This window comes from Seriola aureovittata, chromosome 3 (genome assembly GCF_021018895.1).
Source record: "Seriola aureovittata isolate HTS-2021-v1 ecotype China chromosome 3, ASM2101889v1, whole genome shotgun sequence".
Lineage (NCBI taxonomy): Eukaryota > Metazoa > Chordata > Actinopteri > Carangiformes > Carangidae > Seriola > Seriola aureovittata.
In genome coordinates this window covers 14,375,581-14,391,059 of record NC_079366.1, presented here as the reverse complement: position 1 = coordinate 14,391,059, position 15,479 = coordinate 14,375,581, and the positions used below count along the sequence as shown (strand labels likewise).

The 15,479-nt window shown below is 37.6% G+C and overlaps 2 protein-coding genes across 3 annotated transcripts; both read right to left on the bottom strand.

Annotated features, from left to right (window-relative positions):
- Positions 1 to 2,165: 2,165 nt before the first annotated feature.
- On the bottom strand, positions 2,166 to 6,346 carry si:ch211-188c18.1 (immunoglobulin V-set domain-containing protein). The gene is made up of 5 exons (XM_056370807.1): positions 6,188 to 6,346; positions 4,845 to 4,997; positions 4,144 to 4,464; positions 3,536 to 3,657; positions 2,166 to 2,962 (listed from the first exon to the last, which is right to left on the bottom strand). Exons 2-5 carry the CDS (start codon positions 4,894 to 4,896, stop codon positions 2,819 to 2,821), a joined length of 639 nt encoding a protein of 212 aa, XP_056226782.1. The 5' UTR covers positions 4,897 to 4,997; positions 6,188 to 6,346; the 3' UTR covers positions 2,166 to 2,818.
- Positions 6,347 to 6,490: 144 nt separating this feature from the next.
- On the bottom strand, positions 6,491 to 14,914 carry zgc:174863 (uncharacterized protein LOC100136852 homolog). 2 transcript variants are annotated; one of them, XM_056370792.1, is made up of 9 exons: positions 14,772 to 14,914; positions 11,829 to 11,899; positions 11,393 to 11,725; positions 10,662 to 10,970; positions 9,717 to 9,836; positions 8,928 to 8,960; positions 8,252 to 8,296; positions 8,085 to 8,132; positions 6,491 to 7,889 (listed from the first exon to the last, which is right to left on the bottom strand). In XM_056370792.1, exons 2-8 carry the CDS (start codon positions 11,887 to 11,889, stop codon positions 8,086 to 8,088), a joined length of 948 nt encoding a protein of 315 aa, XP_056226767.1. In that variant the 5' UTR covers positions 11,890 to 11,899; positions 14,772 to 14,914; the 3' UTR covers positions 6,491 to 7,889; position 8,085. The 2 variants fall into 2 exon arrangements, with proteins under 2 accessions (XP_056226767.1, XP_056226771.1); XM_056370796.1 differs by lacking the exon at positions 8,928 to 8,960.
- Between the last annotated feature and the right edge of the window lie 565 nt (positions 14,915 to 15,479).

Here is a 15,479-nt window from a genome sequence, read left to right as displayed (position 1 = left end):
ACACGCTGCTATTTAACAACAAAGTTAACCTTTACTTTGGTTCTCGTTATAAACGTGCTCACCTGTGACCCAACGCAGTGACTCATATAATTGAAGCTTGTCGTGTCCATATTTTTTTCTCTAGTGAGAAACTGCAGCATATTTTACTGAAACCGCCTCTCTTGGCATAGTACACGACTGCTCTGACACATTACCCGCTTTCTTTTCATACACATCTGAACTTATTTCTGAACTGGCTGAAACAGCACTGTGCAGAAGTTACACCCGTTTTCATTCTGAAAGCTTTCTCCTGTAAGTTGTCCATGAGATCACGACTACAAACTGAGCAAACAGTACAGCATGTTGTAGTATAATAACAGTCAAATACTGCTCTCTTCCGATTAAACGTGAGATTACAATTACATGAATGGCTTTCACGAGAAATGATCAGGTTGGAGGTTGTACTACAGCAATATTACTTGGCAATCTAGGATTAGACGATTTCACGTGCCAGAGCAGGAAAAGCAGAGGAACAAATAACAATGATAGGGGTACTGTTACATTTAAATATCTCGGTTAGTCTTGGCAGGGAGCCAGCGTATTAACAGGGAGGAACATTATAACATCTCTACCTCACGTTCTCAGCAAGGTGTTGCACACAGCGGTCACGAATCACACACGAGCAAACAAAAACAACAACCTAGCAACAACCAGAAGCATTAGCATTGCCTGCATTTACTCCACGCAATGCTGACAGTAAGCCAGCTAGCAATAGCAACAGTTGCTGAACAAATTCTTAGTCAACAGCAAGTTAGCTAACGTTACCATGCCTACAGTGGCCGCCACTAATGAAAACAGACACGTAACATTATGTTGCCACAAAGTTACTTTCACATTAAGAATAAGAAACGCCAGCTCCGGGTCAAGCTGCAGCCCTTTAGCAGGTATAGGGTTCTCTATAAAAGCCAGATAAACCAGTGTGGCTCCACTGATGCAGACACTAATGGAGCCAATAAAAACTTATTTTTTTTTCTTTTTTTTTTTTAACCTTATGCACTTTTAACGCCAGCCCACCGGGGTTTGAGCTGGTATTTTCCATGGCCAGCCCCCCTGTGCCCTGCTCTTATACATGTTAGTGCACACGTGCATGCGCTGCCAAACTGGATACCAAAACAAAGATCAACAGATTGCAACACTTAAAGAGGGGGTGTGACTTCTTTCTCTGCTCAGGGCGCCATCACTTCCCTATCTTTACAAAAAAAAAGGTCGTTTTCTGCTATTGATTAAAATCTCGTTCACAAAGCCTTTGACAAAACCTCCGCTTTGTAAAGAAGAATAGGTTTAACTGAATGTGATACCTCATTTTGCTCATAGGGACTACAGGGCTATTGATTTGTTGAGTCACAGTGACATACACCAATCAGTTTGTGTGCAAGTGTTCTGCTGGGACTGATAGGGTTAATGAAGTGTCAAAATGTAATAACCTACATTTTGCAGGTGTAATGACTCAAAAGTAGACTCTGGGAGGATGAGCTGGGTCAACAAATCACAAATGATATTTGGGGCAGAAGCTTACACTACAGTTGATTACTGTTGATTTCTGTGTGTTGACCACAAGAGAAACAAGTCATAAGGGAACGTCCGTGTCTGTGTGTGTGTGTTCTCATCCTAAGTGAGCTCCTTGGTAGCTACTGCAGGGCAATTAAAGTATACTTCCAATTATCATATATAATCAATTAACCAAGACTATAAGGCAGGCTGGCAGTGGTCAAAAAACAGACAAAAGCAGGCAAAACAAGCACAAGGCTGAAACGTTAAGGAAACTGGTGCCATAGACACTCTTTAATGAAATTAGTCTTAAATGTCTGTATCTACACTGTGACCCCAGTGAAACTGGCTTCTGTATGTACTGGTAGAATTCTAAAACAGGCTATAGGAGGTGTGTGGTTTGCATGCATTTGTGTTAACAGACACATGTGTCAGTGTGAAGAACTCTTTAGTTGGTGGTCTAAATACCACAGAACAAACCAAAAAGGTTGTGAGAAGTGCATTATACTCAGACCATGTGCTCTTAAGTATCAACAGTTTATTCTATCAAATTATTCAAGTGTAAATATGCTGCAATTCAACAAACTTTTAAACGACTGAATATCATAAAGTGTATAATAAAAAAAACTGTGTGACACTTTTCTTGTAAGGCCTGTGGTTTATTTCAGTCCCCACTTCCTGCCCATAACTGACAAACATGTTTTTTACAAGCAGTGATATTTAACAGAAATACAATTCTGGTTTTGGCATAAGGTTTAAGTGAAATTATATTTTGACCAGTTTTTCTTTTTTATTGATTATTCTGCATTAGTTTGTAAACCCTCATCCATGCTCAAAACTCTCTTTGCTGTTATAGCAGAACTTCTTACATAGCTTACAATCTGCTTTACGAAAAGAAATATGACATCAGTAGCCATAAAAATAATAATATGAAATATAAGCCAAAAAAAGCTATCACAAACAAGCATAATCACAATAAACAAACACATATTACTAATGATTGATGATGATGAATTACCATTTTTCATATTTGTACCTAATTAACTCAATTATGAATATATGAATTTGTATCAGTCTGTTATGTGAGCGCTCTGCAATTAGAAATGCAAAACATTTTCACCCACTTGCCCCTATTGCACTTGATAAGTGCATAGTTTGTGACCACAAGTACTTACATATATTAAATTTACATTTTGTCTCATGTAAGTTGATTGAAATCATTTGAAAATTTGAATCCAGAGAAAACATGAAGAAGATGGTCATCAAAACATTAGTAAGTGATCTTTGTTTTCTAATCGTAACCATTCCGGCTTGGCGACAACTGCTCTGGAGCTGCCACAGGGCGGAGACCGTTCTTAGTCATAACTTCATACACGTAATCATTGGAGCCCTGTGGGTCATTTCTTGCTTTTCTTCTGCTGATCCATTGTTTCACCTGTTGATAGTCAAATATCATTGTAGAGTGTCTGTATAGCGTGAGGGTGTGTACAGATGTCAGAAAATTACATTCTGTATAAAATGTTTTAAGACACTGACTTTTTGGACAAATGTTGACAGAAGAAGAAATTCAAAGATTTTTTGAATGAGGCATCTCACATACTACTACAAACACTATAATCATTCATTATAATCAGTCATTTTGAGACTTACATGTACGGACAAAGAGAAATTGTATTTATCTTGAGACAACACTGGGACAAAATGTGAACAGAAGTGTACGTTTGAAGACATTTCATCCTCATCGGCACTTCAGACGCAGTAAGGGCATTCAGTGGTTTTAAATGTAATCAGCAGTGAGGTGAAGATCTAAAGCAGCTAAATCTTGCGTATACAGCAGTTATGTGGTTTTGCAGGGACACAATGTCCTTCAGTAAATCAAATCTGCAAACACTGGATCAAACCACTGCTGTATAATGTACATGTTGATTGTTTTAGTTGAGACACAAAGCCTCAACTAAAATAATCAAGCTCAATCACACACAGAGTGTGTATAGATGTCTGAACTCACCCTTGGGATGATCAGCAGGATGAAGAACATGATTGCTATTATGCTGATGGAACAGATGGCGAAGATGATTAACAGCAGACCCAGATTGTTCTCTCTTTCTGGACTTTCTTCATGCAAAAGATCTAGTAGGAGGAGGAGAGGTCAACAACAACTGAAAAGAAAGTAGATATTCTGTATATACGTATGTGGAATATAGACAAGCACATAGCAAATGGCCAATTTTAAGTACCAGTCATGGTCCACCAGTGATTCAGTATGCACTATTCAGATCCTTTACTTAATGAAACTTCCCTGGAGTCTAACCGACCCCACACATTAGTAATGTCACTATGTAGGACACCATGTTATATTACATTTCTTTGTCTTGGTCATTTATGTGTATTTGGTCATCTGCATCAAATGTGCAAGCTGAGTTTGATGCACTGGGAAGTGGTTACACAATTGTTTTGTATAAGCTCAGAAGAATGAGCTACTACCACTACTCATCATGAGTGATACGATACATATATATAGTATCCCTAATGTTGAGAAGATGAGTGATATACTATATATATATATATATCATCAAATATAAAGTAGAAGAAAGGGAAGGTAAAGGAAAAACGCACCTGATACAACCAGTATGTAGACATTGCATGTAACTTCATCGTAGACACATGTGTAGAGACCAGAGTCATCCACGGTCAGATTGCGGATGGTGACAGTGTTGTTCTCCAGAGATCCTTTCTTCCCAACCCTCCCTGAGTATCCCTTGCGTGGGGTGATTTTCTCAGATTCATGGTCGGTGTAATAGTAAAGCACCTCTTTCTTCTCCTCTAAATTATGATACAGATACATGTCTGTGGTCTTGTTATTGCTTCTTTGACATTTTGTGAAGGAACACTCCAAGGTCACGTTCTCGCCAGACTTTTGCCGAACTGTAGTGAACTCTGTCATAAAAGAGAAAAACTGTGACTCAGCTGGTTCAGCTTCTTTTTTATTAATGAAAATATACAGTTTTGTTTCCAACATGTCTTATCTTATTTATTATTGTTGCTTTTATTGTTAATATTCCTTTTATCTGATGCTATTGTTGGGTACTTGGCTTCTTTATTCCATTTTTACTTTTCTAATTGAAGGATTTTTATCTGCCTCACTGCAGTCGTGAAGTGTTTTAATCCTGGTTCAACTATGTAAATCACTTTGTAAGTTTGTTTTGAAAAGTGCTGTACAAAGAAACTTCATTATTGTTAATGTTGCAGTGAATATTGTTGACTTCAACTGCAACAAAAGCTTCTTAAAATGTAATAGGAAAAGCAAATGAACATACCTGCACTGGTAGATAGACAGAGTGACAGGAGAGACCAACAGAGTAGTATCATCTTGCAGCACTTAACAAACAGGAAGTGTCTTTGTCTCTCGCATACACTATACAGAATAAAATGCTTCCGGTGCTGTTTGATGTGGTGAGATGGTGTGAAACCTGTGAGACAAATATGATTTGATTTAAGTCATTTTCTCGTGGGCCTTAGACATTGATATGATCTTTAACGTGTCAGGCTGACTGGAATATTATGATGTTGAAAACCAGATGATGGAAATGTGTAGATGGAGGAAAAGGTTGAGGCTAAAGAAAGTTTAAAATATGTGTCTATCTGTCATAGGTTTAAAATGATAGAAATCACCTCACCATTAATAATGACACATAAAACAGGTTATAACTATGGATTTAGATAAATGTGTTCTCTATATCTGATACATTAGTACTTTATATATAGAACTATGAGGTGAGAACAAGCCCTTTGGAAGTTGGTGGAAGATTGGAAATTAAATACAATAAACACTTAATGTAATTGAGGCTTCAATAGCAAAATTTGTTTCATCAGTGCTTTTTCTGCTTTGACAAATCAAAATATCTGCTGTAAAAAACCCAAAGTACTGTATATGTACATGGCCAAAAACCTTTAGTAATTTAATTATGTGGTGAGATCACCCTCTAGTGGACGTTATTAAAACCATAACAATAAAACAATACTCTGCCTATTGCATGCAGCATTACGGTAATCAATTAAAACAATATAGGAGCATATATATGTGAATGTAACATGTAAAAATCCTTGTATGTGAAGTGTAAACTTACTTTTACATGTACAAAATTTCATAGTGTGGTTTTTAGACAGATCTGAACTATATTTAAAGTATTAACAATAACAAATACATTGAGTGTTGCTCCATACATTTTAGTATTTTTATATATATATATATATATATATATATATATATAGATAGATAGAAAAATGTCTCAGTTTATGTAGCCTACATGCACAAGAGACATTTTAAAATAATAACCACCCTCCTTCAAATTAGTTTTCATGTCGTTTGCCTTTGCTGTTATGGCCTAACAACATGCTGTAATGCTAATTGTCCAGTAGATGGCATGATTGAGAGTTATTTAAGACCTGAATTCTGCAATATTCCTTTTAAATCTGGATCAAAATGATGTGATGTCATAATGTTATATCTTTTATCTACTGATAAAAAAGTACAAACAAAATCAATATGATACTGAATAGTAGAAACTAGTTAACTATTGTTAACTAATCACTTAATCATTTGCACAGTATCTGTTATCAAAATGTGATAACGTGTCTTTACCTCTTAAATACTACGCACCTTTCTTTAGAAGAATTTTGAAACTTTTGTGGTTTTATGCACAAATGAGACAATTTCCAAAAAACAGGAACAGGAACAAGGATGACTGTGATCATTTCACCAGCAGAGTGAAGAACAAAGACTGCCGTTATCAAATGAGTTCATCAGGAAGAACTGAAATCGGAAACCAGGAAGTGTTTCATCTTAAAAACAGCCACCAACTGAGAGAGGAGCAGTGAGCATTAACAGTCAGTTCTCATGTGTAAGTCCAGCAGACGATGACATGAGTGTAGATCCCTGTTAGTAAAACATCGAGTAAAAACATCACTCGCACACGTATTTTAATCACAAGAAAGACATGTCACAAATCAGTGTCTGTTAATCATTAAAACACAACAAATACACAGTAATCAAAATACAAAGACTTGATGATTCAGTGACTTATTTTGACCTAAACATAAAGAGACACACAAAATTTAAGATTTCACAGATTTACAAAATAGTATATACAAAAAAAGTTTTCCCTGGGTCACCTTCTGGTTTTTAAATTGTGACAAACAAAAATAAAATGAAAAACATTTAAACGTTTCTATTGGTGTTGTTTTTCTCAACTTAGTCAATGATTAACTCCAATGAATGAAGGAATCAATATCATAATGATATCATGTACTTCGAAAGATGCTGATAAGGTGTTACTGGTTACTAAGCACATGTCAGACCAGAAATCCTGAGAGCCTTAAAATGTGGATGCCCACCTTTTTGAAGGGCTGTTATCAGATGAAGAGACGAATGAAAGATAAAATATGCTTACAGAAGATTAAGTGCTGCTTTGGCAATAAAACTGTACACTGTAACCAAATGTTACATAAGCACACACCAGAGCTGTGCTAGTCAGTGACAAGTGGAGCTTATGGGACACATGGAAGTACAACCAGTATCAATCTGGTGAACTTTCTCAGTGGTTAGAAAAAGGATATGAAATTTGTGGGGGGTTGAATGTTCTCAGGGAGTGAGAGGTAACACAAGACTGGAAGTCAGACTTACAAAAGAGCTAAAAAACCACAACAAACATCTGAAGAAGAACCCACATCAGCACAAAACTTGGACAAATTATTGAGTTGTGTGGATTATAAAAAACAAAAATGAAAGTCTGCTCAATCTGAGCATCAAGCTACACACACATACATAACTTCCTAAAATGTGAATTCATGTATTCCTTATCATACTTACATAATAAAAGGATGTGAGAAAAAATGTTATTGCTGCCAAGCTGAAAAATGCTTCATTCACTATGTAGGCTGAACATACACACACTCTATAACGTTTTTCCTCCAATAAACCAACACAAACTCGGACATTCAGTGCCAGCCTAAAAAAAATACCACTATCGTGTTGGTTTCTGATGATGCTATATTCTGTTCCTGATGTTGCTGAACATGACTCCCTGGCTTCCAGTTGTCTGATACTGAATCAAAATCAGACTCTCAGATTTTCTCTTCTTTTTCTAGGTTCAGACTTGACATAAAAGTGTTTACTTAGGAAGCTTACAATATGTAAGAGGAGATGTTACATTTCCTCTGATGAATCACAGTAATACAAGTAATCCCTGTTTATATTGTTTGCAATAGGAGAAGTACAATGACAGAGAGAAATTTGACATATTAGGAAGTGTTGATTTCAGATTGCCAGTGAGTTTTCATATTTATATGACAGGCAATATCTCCTGTAGAGAGAGAGAAAGAGAGAGAGAGGATAGAGAGAGAGAGAGAGAAAGAGAGAGAGAGAGAGAGGAGAAGGGAGAGGGAGGAAGAGAGTTTTTAGACATTTGATATTGTCTATTTTACTGCCAGTACACACATAACAACATACAGGTGACACTAACTATCGTTCAACTGTTTGTTTGGAACACTTTACTTACCTCAGACCTGGAATTTTTTGCACTTGTCATCCATCCTCTGTGGATGATCTGCAGATAGATTTCATATCAAAGCCTCAATTAAATCTTATAGAGTGCATATCAAAACAGTAATAAAACAGTTTTATCGGTTAGACACAGTGAGTCGGAATACTGTATTTCAGACATACCTTCCTCTCTTTCTAATTCAGATCTGAAAACCTCTTGATGGCCACCTAGAACAAATTAAATATTTTATTGCAGTTTACAATCAGTGGCTGTGAAACCATCACCATATTGAGCGAGTTCATCACATGCAAGCGTAGATAACATGAGTCAGGATGTGGTATGATTCAAATAATGATGATAGATCACGGAAAAATACAAAATCTACTTCCCAGTGTAGTACATATCACTGTAATGTCCAGGACATTGTTGGAGACTGTGAAGTTTCTGAGTCAGTGATAGACATGTTCAAACAAGGTTCAGAACATGGCAGGAGTATAAGTTTGAAAAAGCGTGGATATAGATCGAACTTCTTCTGTGCTGAGTGAGTTTGGTTTTATGGGTTCTCATATGTTCAACTACATTGCTCAATAAAAATTCCAGTGATAGACTTAGAAGACCTTTTCTCTGAATTACTTTCAACCAGCGGAATTCAGATGAATCATCATCAATCAAACATGAGGTCTGTAGCAGATATTAAGTTTCAGGCAGCATCAAATAGATGAGAAACAGAAAAAAATAGTATAGAGTGCATTATAGAGAGCCTTTATATATTTGGAAACACACCGAAAGTAAGCCCTTTGTGCAGGCGTTAGTAAAGAGCAAAAACAGCCGCAATATTATGTCCAAAGATGGACGTACCCATAAGAGGTGCTGTAGAGTGCCTTCGGGCCTCTGTGAATAAAATGATAGATCATGACAGTGAGTGCACACTCACTGGAAAGATCTACTTGTGCTTAACTTCACCAGTCTTTGACATCTTGGAGAACACTGTCTAATAATGGAAAGTGTTTGCAGTAGCTAGACTGGTTAATCCAACTTAACAATTAAAATAAAAGAGCATGCTTTACAACCCTGAACAACACGGCCGCTTACACTTGCTCACCAGGTTTTTTCACCTTTCACCCATTGTCTGCCTACTTCCTCTTAGATCTTTATTGTTTACGGAAAGCCAGTCATGAAACATTAGCATTCAAACATCACATCAAAAACAGAAATTCATGTTCAAACATAATAGCAATAGTGGTCCAGTATTGCTATACTTGTATACTCAAGTATACTTTTTTAAAAATTTTTTTAACCAGGCTCAACAATGTTGTCGCTTTTGTTCAAGCAATAGAACGAGGGTTCTTTGCTACGGTGCAAGTGCTCCTTATTTTTATTTGTCTTTCTTTCTTTCATAGGAAATGAAATGTTGGTACATCAGTGCTTGCATCATCTAGGATAGTGTGGTATTTTAAGCTTGCTGCTGTGTGGTCTTGCTCTTTTCTTTTTTTTTTTTTTTAGAATAAGTAGGAACACCTACATTAAACCAACAATAACTATAAATTTTAATTGTACTTTTTCATCTGTGTTATGTCATTACTCAAAAAGATACTAGATGGTTTCACTTTGAAAGAAAGCCAAATGAGGTCCTGCGCAGGTACTCACGTTGAGATCGCCTTCTATAAATCAGCAGCACCAACAGCAGTCCTGCAATCAGCGATCCGATGACCACCACAGGAGCGACTATTTTGGAGGCTTTACCCATCCCGGTCCCTCCTCCGATCTCTGAATAAATGACATTGAATAATAAAGATTGAATGCTCTAATACTTAAAGTCAAAACCAAAGAGACCAATGATGCAAGTGCTTGCAAAACTGAGATATGCAGAAATGCATGTACTGGTGGGACATTCCCAGTGTAACACTTACATAATCGGCATTCACTTTCTCTTTTACCCCAGATGGGTCTACAAAGTTTGGACATTAGTTTGGACTTTGAGTTAACATATTTGTAAGCAAAACAAAAATTGCAGCATTTGGTACGGGAGCACTTCACTGGAATAACAACAGTGTGATAAGTAAATGAAATAGAGGAACATATCAACTGATAAACAAAATCTTAGATAACACCGCCAATACGGTGACCGAGCGAACCTGTTGATGGATTTTTCCATCAGTGGGACTGAACAGTGGATCAAACGGCATTACCCAGTCTTATCAGACATGGGCCGTCAAACATAGCGTTCTGTTTTTTTGTGAGGAGCAGTGTTTTGAATTTTTCAAGAAAGATATTTGGTCAGATTGAGAGACATGTTGTAACCTGGTGAAGATTGTATCAAAACTACTACAGCTATGTGGAGGAAGAAAATAGTTCCCAGCCCACAACAACCCAGTCTTTTCTGGAACGTATTTATGTGGCTATTTTGTGGTTCAACATGTTCAAAGTCTGTGTAACTTGTTTCTTTTCTTTATCGACAATCTCTTAGTTTCTCTTATTTGAGCAACCCTAAGCAGAAGTGTGTTTATGTAACAGTGGCTGAAATTATTGTGTGCTGCAGGATTAAGCCAAAAGGTCTTAGAGGTGTCAAGTGTGTTGCTCAACAACATATACCTGACGATACTGGTTCTACTTCAAGTGTATCCTCAGCTTCTTTGCCTCCACTGGCATTGAACACTACGCAGGTATACGTGGAGAAAATGGATCCTTGAAGCAAAGTCAGCTTGCTGGAGAGGTGAAACAGCCCACTTTGTGTTTGTTGCGCCTCCATTTTAGAACTCCTTGTCCATTCCGTGTCACCATCAACAAACCAGCGAATATGACCCTTTGGGAAGCCACCATCAGTGTCACAGATCAGGGTTCCATCTGCAGTTCGAGTGATTTTCTTAGGGATGGAGCGTATAACTGGTGGACTGTATTTGGCTGCAAAGACAAAATGGAAAGCATTTGTGATCATTGAGCTGAACAGTGAAGTAAAGAAATATGTTAAGTAGGACAAATAACAAACTGGCTACAACAGGAGATATCTTCTGGATTCTTCTGTGATTTTGTCACATTGAAAGTGAAAGTAGGCATGCACCGGGGAATGAACAAACATTGGTTGAGGGAAATACCAATCTGCCTGGCCAGGAAAGTACCTTAACGTCTAAACTTCACTCAACCAAGGGCACAGTAATGTCTTTCAGCATGCTATTTTCTGTTTGCAATTAGAAATGCATAAATGATCACAGAAACAAGAGATAACTTTACTCAAGGTTAAGCTTTGAATTGAGTTTGCAGGGATTAGTTTTGAAGATATCTTCTTGTCTGAAAAGGATCGTCTCTCCATGGCTTGAGCCTCTCACCTACAACTTTAAGGTTGACCGTGCTGCTGCCTTCACCGCTGTCTGTTATCACCATGCACGTATAATCCCCAGAGCTTGCCACTTCTGTGTTGGCGATGAGCAGGGACACGTTCATGTTCTTGTTGTTCCAGGACGGATCAGCAAACTTAAAGCCTGGCTCCTGTATGGTTTTCATTTCATGAAAAACCAGTAAGGCTTTCTTAACTCCTGCTTTCCTCCAGGTGACCACTCGGATCGTTGTGTCCTTGTCTATGGGTTCGACCACACACTGCAGGAGTGACTGCTGGCCATACTGTCCCACGATTTCAGATCTGCATTGCACTGTTAAAAAAACTGTACAAGCCAATACATTTTTTTTAAAAAAGAGAGAATACAGGATATATCAGTAGCAAGCAGCATTTTACACTTGAAATTCCCAAATTATAGCAGAACTTACCAGCATTTGCATTGGGAAAGATGACAGCGCAAATAACGAAGAGGGCACCAATGGAGTTCATGTTTATCTACCTGAAATGACAGTTAAAATAAACAATTTTTTGGTGAATATCAGTTAAAATATAACGAACACATACATTGTTTTAACTCACAGATATCTGTTTTTGAGAATCAAGGCAAGTTCACAGTGCAAGTATGTATTAGAGGCCAGTGTGTTAGCTGCTGGTGAAATTAATGACCAATCACATTCACTCTTTTCATCCTCAAAGGCAGCACCCAATGCCACATGACTGAGTAGGGGTTTCCTACTGGCTGTTGCTCTTTCAAAAGGAATTGACGCAAATTGTTTCTATTAATAGGCGCATTTACAGCCATTCGACACAATGATGTCAACAATTGTTTACAGTTCCACAATAGTTTTCAACTACATCTTCAATTTCGCATTGGCCATACAAAGTCTTGTTTAATTTCATTTGGTCTCACATTAATCCAGTAACTCCTTATGCGCACTCCACATGAGGAGTTCATCATCAGTCTGTAGGAGAGGCTTTCAGCTGGTGTTAAAGACAGATGTAAGTAAGAATTACAGAATAGTCTATTTTTTGCCATGTTAACCTAATACAATCAAGATTTTTTTCTATGCAATAACAAATGTTTACTTTTTGATGAAAGTATGATAAAACTAAAAAGCAAAATATGGATAAAACAGGTGTGTTTGGCTTTGGGAAGTGTTTTTTTTGCCTTGAGCAATCAAAGTGATGAAAATATAAATGAAAAGACAAAAGAAAACCGGATGCTGTGAAGCATCTGTTTCTGGATTATTTACTAATTCAGTCTTGTTTTTCTTTCAATTTTGAATAAATGTTGAGAAAACCTTTGTCCTGGTGGCCACTCCAGTGTTTATATTGGCATAAATTCAGCAAACTCATCTGTATTTGGTTTTTAGTCTGTTTTTACAACCACACCGTTTACACAGCACGAAATGAAATTAGGTTTTACCAAACACCTGACAGAACTCAGAACTGCTCACTTTAGAAAAGAAGTCCATTTTTGCCATATGACTTTTATTAAATGACTTCAAGATTATGAAAGACATCTTTCTCTGGGGACAACTAGGCAGAAAGTCAAAAGGAAGTAGGGTATACATGGTTCTGTTTGTGTGTGTTCATTTTATTTATTTTTATGAGTACATTCATGTGAGAACCGGATATTCACTGATAAACCAGTCTCAAATATCATAGTGTTTTATATCTTAAATTATAGTATATATTATAGTATAAAAAGTATATATATATATAATTTCAGCATCAAATGATTATGCCCTGGTTATACATTATGTCAAGAAGGTTGGTCATTGTAGGTGCTGCTTTACACTGTTATGGTACACAATCATTTCAATGCAAATAAAAGGCATGCATCCCTGGCAACACGATTTTATCTATGCACCAACTATATTACTGATGGTACTTGTCTCATTCCATTACCTTTTTGTAAAGAGCTTGCTTACTTTAGTCCACTTTATTTTGACCCCGCTCAGGTGTGTGGGGCAGGAAGAGTCCGCCTTTCCCTAAGCAACTTGTGCTTGTGGGTGAGTTGGGAAACTCTGAACTAACTGGATGAATGTGACGTTCACATGCAAGCTTTTAGCTTTTCCCAATAGGCTTATCAAGCCAGTGCAGCTGTGTGGTGGAGGAGGCATGTCTGAATGAGACATCTACCGAGACATCTATGACTGTATACGCTACATCATTTCAGGATCCATAATCCATGAATTTCTTCTTCTTCTTCTTCGTGAACTGCCTGGCTTGTCTGTACACTTCAAGTTTGGAAATGAACAGTGATCAATGATCCTGATGGTCCCCCTTCCACTTCAGCTTTGGAGGCTGAACATCTGCAAGATCAAGGAGCTGTGCTACAGGGCTGAGCTGAGAATTAAAAAAACTCCAAAAGGTTTGGAGTCAGACAGTTGTTGCGCCCCCACAATTCACACAGAAAAGACACACAGACAGGCAAACAGCCCGGCCACCAGGCAGGCAAGCAGGCAGGCAGACACACGCAGGCATCGCACACACACACACACACACACACACACACACACACACACACACACACACACACACACACACTGTTAAAGCAGCCAACATATTATTTGGCATGGGGGACTGAGCTTACTACACTATCAATTCAAAGTAGTAGGGATGAAAGTAGGCTGCATCCTTTCTGTGACTTTTATTCCCTCTGTCTGAAGTATATAAACACCAGAATGTCTATGATCAACACCAACAGTGTCTTATGTAATTTTGTTGCACCATAGTGTCTGCAAACTTGCTTCACTGCTTACTAAAAACTAACTTAAAGCTACAGACTTATGCTGCACAAAATCATTTGCAATCACCTTCGATCTGGTTAAGATTTCAGAACATGTTTCCTTCAGCACAACTTGCCAAATGTTGTCTTTTGAATTTATTTGCATGGCCTGTTGAATTTGAATGTGATCCAACACTCTGCGGAAATCATGATAGCCTACAATATTTAATGTAGCCTAATATTTTCAACTTTTAAAGTAAGGAAAGTCAATTCTCAGTTCAGTCACGCTGACATATTACACCATACCTTATTACCGGGTTTAGCTGTATCTCTATCTCTATCTCTACCATAGAGGAACCTTAGAGCGAGTCGAGACATGTCCGACTGAATAAAACAGTTCAAGGATGACCACAGCCTGTTCCCGCGGTCACTTCAAGTCACATAAACTACAACATAAGAAATACAGTATTTACACCGAAAATGAAATTCAATGAATTATCGCCATGTTAGCCGTGAGCTACCTCGCCGCTTTACTAGTGTACTCAACGTGCGTCACAAAACGTATCCTACCTATCTGGATAAGAGACACTGTAAATATGCCACACTGTCTTTATCAATAATATAACGTGAAACTCACTTGAAAGGTTGGTGACTCTTGGTGAGAGAATCCAGACTGACCCGACAATTTTCCGTCGATCACAACTGCTTTTAACTTTCACTTTCATTATGAGTAAGCAGCACAGGAGGCGAGGCGTTCGGGGCGTTCTACTGCCAACAGTAGAAATTGTAAATTACACATTTTGACAAGAATATGAACCCTGTGACTGTAGGTCTCACTTGATCCTGGTTTTTTATTTTTTTTTACTCGCAGACATACACCGTTTTTCATGTCTGCCTTGAATCAATAAATCTGTTGCCAATATTAACACTACAACAGTTTTTGCCTGCTGTAATCATTCCTCCAGATTATACTGGCCACTATAAGGCCATTTCCTTATTTGCTCCCAGAACAGATATGGGGAAAGTCCAAAGTCACTGTTCTGTGAAATATACTAGGTAAAAAGCAAGAGCAATAACATGAAATGAGTGAAAGAACAAATATAAGACAGCTCTGCATGTCATTCGTGGTCAAGCCAAACATGAACACAATCCTGATCTTTGGACTTTACCATAATACCTTACTACAATACTTTCAGTATGTCTGCAGTGGAACAATTCCTTACTGCCAAGTATAATCAGAGCAGCAACTAAGTCTTACTTTCATTATCCAATAATACAATTTAAAATGTTTAAATGATAGAAAAAACATGCCTGCTTAAATTTCCCAGAATCCAAGGTGACATCC

Bases quoted from the DNA above. Each gene is read 5' to 3' on its own strand.
- si:ch211-188c18.1 (XM_056370807.1), bottom strand. From the start codon at position 4,896: ATGATACTACTCTGTTGGTCTCTCCTGTCACTCTGTCTATCTACCAGT. The intron at 4,465-4,844 runs GTATGTTCATTT...CTTTTATGACAG, and splicing joins CTGTCTATCTACCAGTGCAG to AGTTCACTACAGTTCGGCAA. The intron at 3,658-4,143 runs GTGCGTTTTTCC...TCCTCCTACTAG, and splicing joins CTACATACTGGTTGTATCAG to ATCTTTTGCATGAAGAAAGT.
- zgc:174863 (XM_056370792.1), bottom strand. From the start codon at position 11,889: ATGAACTCCATTGGTGCCCTCTTCGTTATTTGCGCTGTCATCTTTCCC. The intron at 11,726-11,828 runs GTAAGTTCTGCT...TGGCTTGTACAG, and splicing joins CTTTCCCAATGCAAATGCTG to TTTTTTTAACAGTGCAATGC. The intron at 9,837-10,661 runs GTATATGTTGTT...TCATTTATTCAG, and splicing joins AGTAGAACCAGTATCGTCAG to AGATCGGAGGAGGGACCGGG.